At 48.5% G+C, this 13,722-nt stretch overlaps 1 protein-coding gene across 1 annotated transcript in view; it reads left to right on the top strand.

The window, feature by feature from the left end:
• Positions 1 to 13,722, top strand: part of Cdyl2 (chromodomain Y like 2) — a 197,026-nt gene that overhangs the window by 176,273 nt on the left and 7,031 nt on the right. The window contains exons 5-6 of the mRNA XM_052727883.1: positions 7,081 to 7,291; positions 11,039 to 11,182. Of these exons, the coding sequence (XP_052583843.1) occupies positions 7,081 to 7,291; positions 11,039 to 11,182 (355 nt within the window). The remainder of the gene's footprint in view (positions 1 to 7,080; positions 7,292 to 11,038; positions 11,183 to 13,722) is intronic.

Here is a 13,722-nt window from a genome sequence, read left to right on the forward strand (position 1 = left end):
CTTGGGTTGTGTAGACATTTCTGTGTCCTGGACCTGATGTGACTCAAGCACTAGGAAGAGGGTGGAGAACCTGGGGCTATTGTGCGTTGGTAGACATTGTGGGTGGGAGTATTGCCCCCTCAAAGTCTGAGGGGGGTTCTTGATGCTGACACCCAGGGACAACTAACTATTCAGGACACAGGATCATTATCTCCCCATTTATTTATATGTTGTTGATTATGTGTGTGTGTGTGTGTGCATATGAATGTGTGTGTAGGTGTATGTGTATATGTGTGGGTACATGGGCGTGCATGTGGAGGCCGGAGGTTAATCTTTGCTGTTATTCCTCAGGCCATGTCCACCTTGTTGTTTAAGACAGGGTCTCTCACTGGCCTGGTACTTGCCAAGCAGGCTAAGCTGGCTAACCAGTGAGCCCCTGGGCTACTTGTCACCAGCGCCCCAGCTCTGGGATTACAAGTGCATGCCATCAAGCTCTACTTTAACACATGGGTTCTGAGGCGCAAGCTCAGGTCCTCATGCTTGCAAAGCTGGCACTTTACCCGCTGAGATGCTTGCCTAGCGCCCCCCCCCCCCCCCCTGCAATTATCTATAACAAAAGCAAATGAACGAACTCTCCGGCCTGGTCACTCAATTACTTGACAGCTGTCAGTCAGTGAACCACTCCAGGAAAGACTTACCTGCTCTTGTGCCTTGCTCAAGGAATCAGAGAAGAGCCACAGCCCCTTGGTCTCAAGGCCAGGGACATTTACTTCATGTGGGGCCTTAGACCTCAGGATGCACACTGGAGATTCTTCGGGGTCTCCAGTCTCACTGTCCTGTGGTTGAATCATACCAGAGGAGTCTCATGTCATCACTAGGGACTTGGGAGGATACAGGGAATAACATGAAGGTACTCCTTTGTGTGAATGCCGGGTCCAAGTTTGAGTGAAGTGTTGCTCAGGGATGCCTGTGTGCTTCCGCATGCAGAATTCTCCCCAGGAAGGGACTAGAAAGCCTGGACCCAGTTCCTGAGAAGGAATCGGGGTGTTGATGTCACTCCCCATTTCCGGGGTGCAGTCGAGACCTGGCAGTTTGTGTTCTACTTGACCTTGGCTGCATCTTCTCAGTGCTGACTTTGCATGAGTTGAGGGATCAGCACAGTCACTAGAGTGATTCCCTCTGCATGAATGGGGCCACCAGAGCACACCCCAGAGACCAAAGAGCCTGTCTGTGACCGTAGAAAGCCTGGTTTACTAATCTCAGTGGAGGTGCTTCTGGGATTTACAGCCCAGGAAACCCTTTAAGATATGGCCCAGGATTCTCCTTCATGGAGACATAACGACTTAGCACTTAGGCCTCTTGTCTCTCCCCCACACCGCTGCAAATACAGGCACTTCCTAATCTATTCACTCTAATAGTTTGGAAAAAGAATTTTAATGTAGTGAAGTTCACAGTCCTGAGATCCTAGATTAGAATGGACTTTAAACATCATGAGAGCTGCCCTTGAGATTGAGAAAGGTGATGGCATGGGGCTTAGGCATGACAACAGAGAAAAGAGATGTGACATAAGGACAAGAGGCTGGAGTGAGGCAGAGCACCCAAGAAGGCTGACATAATCAGCAGGGGAAAGGAGGCCTTGGGAAGCTCCTGCCTCAGTGACCCACAGGCGACCAGCACCTGGACTTTGGATTCCTTGTCTCCAGGACGCTACAGAATAAATTTCTGTTGTATTGAGCCATGGTTCAGTACAGTCTTAGGCTTAGTGGAATGGAGTCAGTGCCCAGTCACTAGAATAAAGGATTTGTAGCCAAGTCACCATGTATGTGTGTGGGGGGGACCTGAACAGGGAACCCCTGCCTCATAGTACATTCTGCTTTTCACAAGTGACCTCCCAAATGAGAGAAGCATCTCTCCAGCCAGCCCTCTCTTTGTGGCTCAGATCTATTAAAGCTGCTCATCCTCTGCCTATCCCCCCTGGCCTTTTGGGGTCATAAGAGTGACAGCCCATGCTCTCTAGAGTCTTGAAGACCAAGTCAGGAGAGAGATTTTAGGTCAGATGGGGATGAAGACATTGACCATAACGAAGCTGGAGCTGGAATCAGGGGCCTTTCACTTCTTATTTTCCTGGCAAGTAAAACTAAAGAACCCAAAGTGGGGTTGAGGGGATGAGAGATGATGAAAGAGTCAGGGCCACCTCTGGAGAAATGCAAATGAGACCTGTGCCTTGTCAGTGGGCTGGCATGCTCAAGCAGGACAGACGGACTTCCCTAAGATGCCATGGAGGGAAGAGAATTTGCTAGTTTGTGGGCTGGGAGAGGCAGACCTAGGAGTGGGGAAAGAGGTATCCTTTGCACCACTGATTCTCAGATCTGACAGCATGGAGAGTCAGGAGGGAGGGAGCGTATCCCAAGCTCAGATGCCCCAGGAAGTCCTGAGAACTCTCTGTAGTGGGGCAGCATCTCCCCAGGCACGAAGTCACTCATGGTTCCTTCATATAGCCAGAGAACACCTAACTTGGGTCAAGCAGGAAGTTTCTCCCTGGTATAGACTGAGAAAGCCAGAGAACTCTATTATTACCCATGAGGGAAGAGGTGGTTGGAAGAGAGTGGGGAAAGGATCAAGATGGCACAAGGCTGAGAGCTCAAAGGAGGGTGGAGAGTGACGCAGACGGCATGCTACACAGAGATGAGTGCCCTTGGGTCAGAGAGAGACCCGGGCTCAATCGTCACACCTTGAGGACCCTCCTGCTCCCTCAACTTTGGACTGCTTCCTTGGAACCCACTGTTCAGATGCATGACCAGGCAGCAATGCATTGTTCGGAGAGTCTTCTGTGGTCCTCCAGAGAGGCATCTGAGCAAACTGCACTGTTGGGTGTTTGGTTCATGCCCGAGCCCCATCTCTACTCCTGCGGACTCCTCAGGTGCATTAATAAATTCACGAGCACAACAGTCTCTTATGAAAGTACCTTATTCATAATCCACCAGAGATGAGCTATGGACCCAGAACCATCCCTGATCTTCGTGTCCCCTACAGATATCCCTTGCTGTGGTTTCCTAGGTGACCACCTAGTCTAGGCAGTACTCCCCCACCCCTCTCTACTTTTGTAAAGAACACACACATAGGAATGGTGCTCATTTCCTTCATGCAGATGTTGGGGGAGGGGATAGCAGATGTGGGGAGAACTCAGGGTGCTCATCAGCCTGTATTAGGACCACCCTGAGAGATAGGCAGCCTCACCTGTGCTGTATACAGGTGACACAACGTCATGTGCAGCATGGTATCCAGAAGGAGTCACACCTTCCTCTGCCTTGGCTAATGGTGCCGCTTTAGACACACAGTTCCTCTCACCAAGCCTATAGATGCATCTAAAAAATGGGAGTTATCTGCATTCTAGTTCTAGCCTTTCTGATGAGTTGCTAGGATGGAAGGTGCTCACATACAACCCTGTGCAGGCTGCTCATGGGACACATTAAATGCTCAGAATAGATGTAAAAAATGCTACCTTTGTGGGCTAGAGATATAGCTCAGTTGGTAAAGTGTTTGCCATGGACTCAAAACCCATATTAAAAAAAAAAAAACAGGGTGTGATGATGTTTGTGTATTTGTGGTAGGGGTGGGCAGAGACGGATATTTCTCTAGAGCTTGCTGGCCAGCTAGCCTAGCCTACTTGGTTGATTCCAGACCAGTGTGACTGTAGGGTAGACTACTGGGGATTCCTTTGGGGCCTTAGATGACAGTTGCCATGTGTGCTTGGTGCTCACAGACCCTGGAATGCCTGACATGGCTCTGGCTGTCCTGACTCTGGTTAAAGGGAATGGGCACCTGGGTCTCAGGGGAATGGTAGTTGCTCCAGGTGAAACAGAGATGTCTCCAGGGGCAGCATTTTGCTTGAGTCTCCTAATGGCTAGGAGAATGGACCACAAACCACCATAAATCAGATGAGAGCTCTATACGGAAACATAGGTCTGATCACAGCAGTCTAATTCAATATTCCTCGTGTGTTGGGGATGTTCTACTCTTGTTAATTCTCATTTAGCTCTATGGGTATCTGGCATTGGCCTTACCATTTTATAGAGGGGAAAGTCCGACTGTTAGTGAGGGATAGAGTTGAGATTTGACCCCAAAACTGTCTCTTTTGATGTTCCATGCCATGTCAGACATCCCATTTCCTTGGTCAGGCTCTAGGCACAGGGCTTGGGCTGAGCACAGGAATCTGCAAAAGGTCAGAGTCACTCTCAGGGTCTTGGACACTGAAGAAAATAGAGAGCAGTCCTCTGAGCCCAGCCCTGCCACTGAAGTGGGATCAGATATCTGAGCATCGGGTCTGTAATGCAATATCCTGTTTGCTGTTTAGCTTCTGCATCCTTGGGGCCCCTTCGATAGCGATCTTATGCCAGAGGTGAGAGAAGAAGGATGGGAGAGTCCCATAAAGCACATTTCTATCAGAGAAATGAAATGGAAGCAGCTGGTGGTAAAAGGCCAGGGCTGTATGCGTTTCAAACCCATCACTTTCTCCAGATTTCCTACTAGTCTTGCACAGAGCAAAAGTCTCTGGGTCCTGAGATGGAAACCTCTGGAAGAGGTGAAGGGTTCAGTAGGTTCCTGAATTGTCATCATGTGAGGTATGAGAGCATCAGCAAGGCCTACCTAAAGCCCACAGCATGGAGGCTAATTTAATAGTCATGGTCTCTGTGTAGCTGAGAACATCTAACAAATGCATGGTAGTGTACAGGAGGGCTGTGCTGATGTCTTCAGTATCCTCAGAGGGAGTGTGTACTGAGAGGAAGGTGTGGCTTGAGGGGTCTGAAAGTCTTCCCATGTCTCATATACTAGATTTTGGAATTGTACAAAAGTTCTTAGAAATGGGATATTTGATAAAAAAAAAAATTACCCAACCCTTGGCTTCCTTAGACTGTCCATCAAAGTCTCATATCCTTAATAGACTCAGGTTGCATTAATAGAAATAAACCAGTGATGTAACCTAAAACCCAACCATGAGGGTAGGATGGGAACCCAGGAGGATGGCCATTGCAAACCCAGTCATCAGAGCGTGGTGGTACGGGGATTTTTCTCTTTGAAGCAGGGCTAATAGTGACCACGGCGAGTCTGTCATGTCAGACAATGTGATGTGCAATCTTTGGTCAAAGCTGAGTACTCCCTAATGATTTACATAGACATTAAGGTCTCCCCACCTTAGCAGAATATAAAACAATCTTTCTTACAGAAGAATCAAATTCCAATGTATTGCTGTTGTACTCGCATCTTTTGATAAGTGTTAGGAAGGGAAAATATTGTCAACAGAAGATATTGACTCAGCTCCATGGGTGTATTAGTTCAGCATTAGCTGATATAACAAATAAACTCCCATTGTATAATGGCTCAGCAGAAGCAGAAATTTACTTCTTGTTCACAGAAAAGTAAGTAACTGTGCCATCCATTTAAAGGCTGTTCTCCAAGCATGAATTCAGACCCTTCCATTTGGTGTTAGCCCTGCCTATCATGTCCACTTAGATGGCTGGGCTTGGAGATATTCATGGTGGGAGGCTTTGTTCACTTGGAAGAGGTATATGGAGTCTACACTCATGGCCACAGCCAGCTACAAGTCTTTGTGCCCCTTCTGGGAGACAGTGTATTTCTTCAGTGGCTGTTCATGGGTTCTAATTTCAACACTGATGGAAGCCAGACATTATCCAAGGCAGGTCTGTGAGTGTCCTTGGGGGCTAAAGGGGAAGAAGGATTCAAAAAAGCAATTGCACTCTATCAGTAGGGTAATTGCAAATTATGATGTGGCCGGTGGACATGCACAGGGTCAAGAGTGGCAAGAGAGAAGCCCAGCGAAGTAAGCCAGGGCAGACCAAGGTCGTGGGTGTTTGGATTCTGTTCTTGTGACTTTTTGGTAGTTCCCAGTCTTCCATCTAAGAATGATGAATGCTAGCTTAACTAGACATCTCGTAACTTCCCTCCATGCACAGATGAACTTTAACATTTTGTAGATCTTTCACACCAACTAGAGGAAAGGCAAAAAAACATTCCCAGGCAAAATAAGTCATTTCTAGGGCCTGAGAGATGATTTAGCAATAAGGAGTGCTTTCAGCTCCCCTAGAAGATCTGAGTTCCATTCCCCACTGCCATATGAGGCAACTCATGACCATTGTTAACTACAGTTCCATGGGATCTGATGCCGTCTTCTGGCCTCCATAGGTACCTGCACCCACATCACACACACACACACACACACACACACACACACACACACACACACACACACACACACGAACTAATTCTGGTGGCCCTGTTTGATAGGTAAAGACACATACTGTAATCTTGATGAATGCAGAATGATGTCAGGCAGCATAAACATCACCATATTTTCTAGCTTTGAGTCTAGAAGCTTCCTGATGGAAGCCTAGCATTCTATCCCAGTTTCAATTAAAGCCATCCTAACACTAGACTCTCATAAGTACTGTAGAACCAACCTTGATGACTCTGGCATCCCTGCAGGTAATTCAGAACTAGAACATCCCAGGATTGAAAGAAATCTTTGGTGTCCCTAGGCCCTGCCCGTGCCTACCATCTGAAGCTTGATTTCTATCTTCAGCATCACTCAAAGTGATCATCAAGTTAAAAAGACAATTCCTCTAATGAAGCTATTCCCCACAAGCCATCACATCTTGGTCAGTGATGTTAGAACATTTACTCTCCCTTTGAGATGGAATTGCCCTTGAGGGATACTCCTGAAAGAAACCTCCCTTTTGGTTCTTTTGTGGCATTCTGCTTATCTTCCTTTAAATATACAATCTTGTCAATATTTAGGGTGCCCATAGAATGTACTGCCCAGGTCATGGTTTTTGAGAGTAGAGGGGAGGTGAAGAGAAATGAGAGCATACCAGGCGTAGACTAGGCCACCAGTGTGCTTAGCCACACCATTCATCTGTTCTGAGAATCTGGCAGCCCTGTGGTTCTACATGTATGTTGTGTGGCTTCTGGCTGGGCCCCACTTGGTTCTGATGACCAGGATTTGTGCCACAGCACCTGAATTGGGCATATCCAGAGGCCAGCAAATGCAAGCCATTAGTTAAAGAGGCTGTTCTCTTTCTCCAGAGACTTCGTGAAGGCCTTTATCCAGTTTAAGAAGCCCATCGTGGTGGCCATCAATGGGCCAGCATTGGGCCTGGGAGCATCCATTCTACCCCTCTGTGACATCGTATGGGCCAGTGAGAAGGCCTGGTTTCAGACACCATATGCTACTATCCGCCTCACACCTGCTGGCTGTTCCTCCTACACCTTCCCCCAGATCCTGGGTGTGGCGCTGGTAAGCCTCCTGTTTCCTGCATAAATCCTCAATGTGAGATGCATGTGCCTGGGTCTCAGCAGGACCCTTTTCCTGGCGTTAGAATATGGCAATGTCCTATGAGTGAAACCCAGGTATCCATTAGGCCTGAGGAATCTGCTCTGGCATCCTCTGCTATGACTGAATTGCTATGACTGAAGCCAGGCTGGTCTCAAGCCAGACCAATAGGTCTCCGTGCTATTGGTGTCTGATGGAGTAGCTGAGCTGAGACGACAATGATAGTGTCTATTGTTTACCTACTGTGTGCCGGACACCATGCCCACAGTGTCCCCTTTCTTCCTTACCACACTCTGGTAATGCTGTGTCTTTGGGAGAGCTGAGTGCTGTAGCCAATAGCCAGAATTCTCAGAGTGTAAGCAACAGCTGCCCTCTGACTCTAGAACAGTCCAGAAAATGTGCAAGAACTGTCCACATTGACCAGACAACTTCTGTCCAGTAGATCTATCACCCTTTCCAGTGATGTAGGGTCATCACCCCAGAGGGTCTTCTAGGCCAGGCTCATTAGCGTATCCTCTGTTCATTCACACATCATGTGGCCACACCCCCGTGCAAGGGAGGCAGGAAGTGCAGTTCAGCCATGCATCCATGCAAGAAGACTGAAAGACTGAGTAGTGGTGAAACTGTCTCCACCCCTGTAAAAATGTGGAGATTTCCATAATGTAGATGCAGCAGTGAGATCAGAGAAGCAAAGGGATGGTCACGTGACTAGGTTGGGCAGCTGGCAGCGCTGGTCCAGGGACGCCATGGAGTCCACCATAGGTGGTAGCAGGACAAGTCTAGACTGGACACACAGCAGTGGCAACAAGACATAGAAAGCATTCCCTGTTGGAGCCATACACAGGGCCATGAGGAGGACAGTTTGTTGTTACCAGTGAACATGTGTGGCAGTCCAAGGCTCTGATGGGAGCTGTCTAAAGCTGTGCAGTGGGCTGTGGGATTTGCTCTGTCAGTCAAGGGCTTGCCACACAAACCTGAGGACCCGAGTTGTTCAGTTCCCAGAACCCACATAAAAAAATCTGGGCACGGTGGCCAATGCTTGTCATCTCAGCACAGGGAAGACAGACATGGGTGGATCCCTGTGGTTTGCTGGTCAAGCTAGCCTAGACTGCCTGGTGTGTTCTCAGCCAGTGTGACACCCATCTCAGAAAGCAAGGTGGATGGCACCTGAGGAATGATACCTGAGGTTATCCTCTGACCTACAGACATACACACACACACACACACACACACACACACACACACACACACACACACAAATAAATAAACCATGTGGTACAATGGTGGTCCTAGGGTTTGGATTCCCAGGACTTACTGCATGCTTTGTGCTTTCAGCCCAGCATGTCACAAAGCAGAACTACAAAGGAATGAGTCTCAGGTGAGCACAGTCAGGACCAGGGCTGGGGGTTCAGAGAGTGCAGCTGGCCCAGACAGGTGACCTCCACATGCAAGGTGGTAGGAAGAAGGTGGCATAGGTGGGCAGGCTGACCAGGACCATGCGCTGCACCCATCATGGACAATGCCAGGACTTCAGCTGTTACGTAGGTTTCAAAAAGACCTGCTTAATGACTACAGGGGGTACCCCACTAGCAGGTGGTGTAGGCCATGGGAGGACCCATGGCCTGAGTGACAAGGATAGCCCTGTAGCTCTAGAGCTGAGAGTACACTGTCTAGTGCTCTATCACTTGGATCTCTTGCTAACCGTTTTAGTTTGGAAACAGATTCCAGGGAACTTCTTGAATACATTTATTAAATAGTCACCTTGAAGCAAGCCCCGGTTTTCCCAAGGCAGCCTGCACACTAGAGAACTCCCATGGCTCCCAACCATCCAGGTGCTCTGGAATCCCTGGGAAGAGGGCAGAGCAAAGAACTTTACAATTTCCCAATTTCTTCCATTTTTCTCTTTTTGTGCCCTGTCTCCTGTCAGTTCCACAGTGTGGAGGTGTCCCGGCCTGCTTTAGTCTCCTTGAAAGGCTGCCTTGGTCACCACAGTGAGATCCTGACTGACAGAGTCTCTTCGGGGTCCTTTGTGTTCTTCCTTGCTCCTTTCAAAATCGATCGCACCAGCAGTAATGAAAATAGTGTCTCTTCGTCACCTCTGCACCATATGCCAGGTGCCGTTGCAGCTCCGTCTCCATTAATCCAGCCATGGCTGGGAGCCTAGAGCCGTAGAGGAGAGCCTGTGAGGTTAAGTGACTTACCCAGAGTCTGAGTAGGGACCAAACATTATGTTGATATTTTCAAAGGTCTAGCATGTGTCATCTGTCCTTTGTCAGTGGCTCCCTGGCCTCGCCAGCTGCCTTGGGCTTCTGGATAACACCCATGTTTCTTTTCAAAGAGCACTGGAAGAAAGCTGTTGGAGGTGACTGAGAGACTCCCATGCATTCAGAAGCCCACATGCCTCACATCTACCATGGGTTAGGTACAGGCATGTGTGCATCCATGTTCACTTCGAGGACATGGAAGATGTCCATTCTGTTCCCGGTGAGCTCCTATTTCTCAGCCTGGCCTGACTGAGGCATCACTTTTGTGTGGAGTAGTCCAACAGGTGGGACCTGGAAGCTGTGTGGACTCGAACACTGTAGGATGTGTCAGGTGGCTCTCAGCCTCACTGGCTGTGGCATGGAGCTGAGAGGTCACTTTACTACTGGCATCAGCCACATGCTCCCACTCATGTCAGTTTCTGTCCAGTCGGTTCCTCCTCGATTTAATGGCCATCAACATGAAGCCATGTTGGCCTCATCTCTTCCTTCCCACCTCCAGTCTTTTCTGTGACTCTAAACATGGGCTGAAGGCCACGTGTTCTCAGCCGAGTTCTGTGTGGTTCCTTTTGTTCTTTCCTGGAGGAGAGTGAGACAGTCGCACCAGGGTCCCGTAGACCCCTTCAAGGGTGCACTTTGCCTCCAGTGACTGAATCCATGTGCCAAGCACCCCATTTCTTAAAGGTTCACCACTTCCCCCAAAGAGTCAAGCCAAGGACCAATCCTTACACTTGGGGAACACTTCAGCCCCTATAGTACTGTGTATGGTAGCCACCAATTTCAAAGCAGAGGGAAATCTTCTGAGGAGTGGGGTACAGAGGTAGCCCAGCCAAGGAGGGTGTGTTCCACCCCTCATAACTACATAGTGCCTGTGCCCCAAGCCACTGGATGATGTTTCTCCACCTTGGTGTTCCCATCTTTGGGTTCCTAATGCTGCTGATACTTTTAATTGACTTATTATTTTTAGAACTTAATGGTTCTTCTAAGACTTCTACTCTCCCTCATTCCATCTCTTTCCCCTCCTGCTCTGTCTCCATCCCTTCCTTCTTCTCTCGTAAACTAATTTCTCTCCTGAGAAGAACTTGTCTTGCTGTCTTAGCTGGAAAGTGTTAACATGTAGGTAGGTCACCCCCTCCTTCCTAGACCATGTCATGGCCAGGCTATTAGCATTGAAATGAACCTCAAAGGCTGTGCATACCCACCCAAGGGTCAGCTACTGCAGGCAAGTACTGCTGGGTTCATGGAGCTTCAGTAAATCCATTGGCTTCTTTTGACACTTTAATGAAAGCTGTGACAGATGTTTGTATGCATTTCACACAGTGTATCTGACCCTAGGTTGTGAATCCTGCCTCAGAGAGCAGAGGTGCTCTTGCTCAGCTGTTCCAGGGCTTCCTAAGGGACATAAGCAGAGCTCGGTGCCCTCAGCTCTCTCCTGCCTTTGTTCTTTCAGGCCAATGAAATGCTGTTCTGTGGGCGGAAACTCACTGCCCAGGAGGCATGCAGCCGGGGTCTTGTGTCCCAGGTCTTCTGGCCCACGACATTCAGTCAGGAGGTCATGCTGCGGGTGAAGGAGATGGCATCCTGCAGTGCTGTGGTGAGTCCCTGTTGTGTATGTACTGTCCTTATAAATAGACCTGTGTGTGCATGTGTGTGTGTGTGTGTGTGTGTGTGTGTGTGTGTGTGTGTGTGTGTGTGTGTGTGTGTGAATTCAGGTGGAGTCCTGAGGCCAATTTGGAGTCCTTTTCTAAGTCATCTCTTCCTTTTTTGAGACAGGGTCTCTCACAAATCCCAAAGCTTGCTAGTCTGGCTAGACTGTCTGGCCAGTGAGCCCCAGGGAATCCTCCTGCCTCCACACCCCCACTGCTGGGATTGTAAGTGTGCACCACTTAGACCCAGCATTTTCCGTGAGTTCTGGGGAATCACACTCAGGTCCTCATGCTTACATGACGACTTGAGGCATCCTTGCAGTCTCCCAGGGGACCTGCAGAGTCAGCGAGAGGTTTTCTGCAGTGCGGGATCTGCTGCCTCTTGGTACCAAGAGTCCAACTTATTAGAGGAAGATGCCGGGATATTGTATATTCTTATCCATGCTCAGTGGGAAGAGGCTCATGGGGGAGACTTATTACTGAGAAGCAAGCATTGTGTTAAGAGAAAGCAGCCCTGAGCGCTCATAGAAGCACCAAGCTAAAGCCTCTGAAGAAAGGGAAAGCCCAGGGCAGTACAGGCCAAGGGATGGACCCAGCCCAGGGTGAGAGAACAGAGCACACTGTGTTTTATGTCTTCTGTCCAGCCGAGTGCTTGACACATCTAAATGTCACTCCTTGACTCCAGAGATGTGCTAAGAAGGGATGGACCACACCTCCACGGAGGTGCCAGGTTTAAATTAAATGTGGATGTTAATTTCATGACAGAGACTCTGAGCATAAGAGGAGACTGAGCCTCAGGGCCAGTTCCTGAGTGAGACGTGACACTCAAGGCTGAGGTCCTATACTCTGTCCTTAAGAAATGGAGTGCAGGGCTGGGTCTGTGGGCCACATCCCTGCATCACATGCCTTCTGCCTCCCCAAATATCCCACCTAGATGTCCAGATTCTGTTGACATGGGCATCTACTCAGCCTCTTCTCCTCAGCCATTTATTGGACACCTACTGTGTGTGTGTGTGTGTGTGTGTGTGTGTGTGTGTGTGTGTGTGTGTGTGTGTGTTTGTGTGCGCACCCTAACAGTAGTGCAGCTCATGATGGTAACCATGATCTCCATTGGAATATGGACCATGTGCCTTATTGATTTGAACTAATGACTGGGGTTATTTACTTATCCCCTTTCCCTGAGATTCTCCCACTTTCAGCTCTGAAAATCTTGCCAGGAAGCCAGCCATATACTCCCAAGTAAACAGGCATTCTTAACCACCTGAGGGCCAGCTTCACAGAGAGGTAGGGGGAGAGCTCCAACAGAGGAAACAGCAAGGGTATGGGAGGCAGGAGGCAGGAAGTCCAGAAGTCCGTATGCATCTAAGCATTCACTGTGGCCAGTTTGCCCAGGGGATGCAGGAGGCAGGCCTGAGCTGCAGTGGGGTATGATCTGCACTCTGGGCAAGGGGAGGCTCCCAGATGAAGCTGCTATTGAAAGGACACCTGAGGGGACCAGTGGGAGAGGCCCACACAGTAGAAAACCCCTGCAGCTGCACTGTAGACCCAGGAACTTTAGGTGCCTTCCTGAGAAAGGACTCTGCAGCAAAGTGAAGCCTGCAGCCTCTTAGGAGGAAAAGATTCCAGGAGGAGAGGTGCTCGGGGTCTCCACTCTACTCCTACCTCCATGCTGGAGTGTAAGGTCCTTCCAGACAGCTGGCACCTGGGAGTGTGCCCCTTGCTTTGTCTGTTTTAAAGTACTTAGAACAAGGAGAATCTGAACCTTGACCCTTGCGAAGACAATATCATGGTCTGATGATCGAGACTCCTTGTGTACCACTGTTGTTGAATGATCCAGGACCTTCATCTACAATGGAGGTAAAGATGTGAACTACCTTCAATTAAGAGACATGAAAGAGATGGGGGGGAATACTTCATGGAGCCTAATCATCATGGTTTGGTTATTAATAATATGATTATTATTGCTTAGTACTGTGATTACTACCCTTCATTACTCTAGTATCAGTGTGCTTGTTGGCATTACTCCTTATTCCCATCTTACTATATCATTGCTGGTTGGTAGTATAGGTATTATGTTGGTTGCTATGATTATTATTGCTCATTACCACAACTAATACAGTGCTTGCTGAAAATCATTTCTACAATTTATGCAGTTATTATTCACTGCCATAATTATTATGAATTACAACCATTATTATAGAGATGACTGCTGTAGTTCTTGTTGCCCAATACCACAATGTTACCCAATACTACTGTTGTTACTGCTAAGCCTCACAGAGGTATGACTGTACTTGCATCCTGTTCACAGTGACCATTGGGTTGGGTGTTCTTTTTCCTGACAGGTCATACAAATGACTCCATTCATGTTATGGGGTGGGGTCGAAACAACATTTTGCAAACTTTGTCATGAAACCCATAGAAAAATAGCATGAAGAGATTGTGGACACAGCTCCATGAGTTGTGCAAGCATGGAGATCTGTGATTGATA

The sequence above is a fragment of the Peromyscus californicus genome, unplaced genomic scaffold (assembly GCF_007827085.1).
Source record: "Peromyscus californicus insignis strain IS unplaced genomic scaffold, ASM782708v3 Scaffold_8__1_contigs__length_139910024, whole genome shotgun sequence".
Taxonomy (NCBI): Eukaryota; Metazoa; Chordata; class Mammalia; order Rodentia; family Cricetidae; genus Peromyscus; species Peromyscus californicus.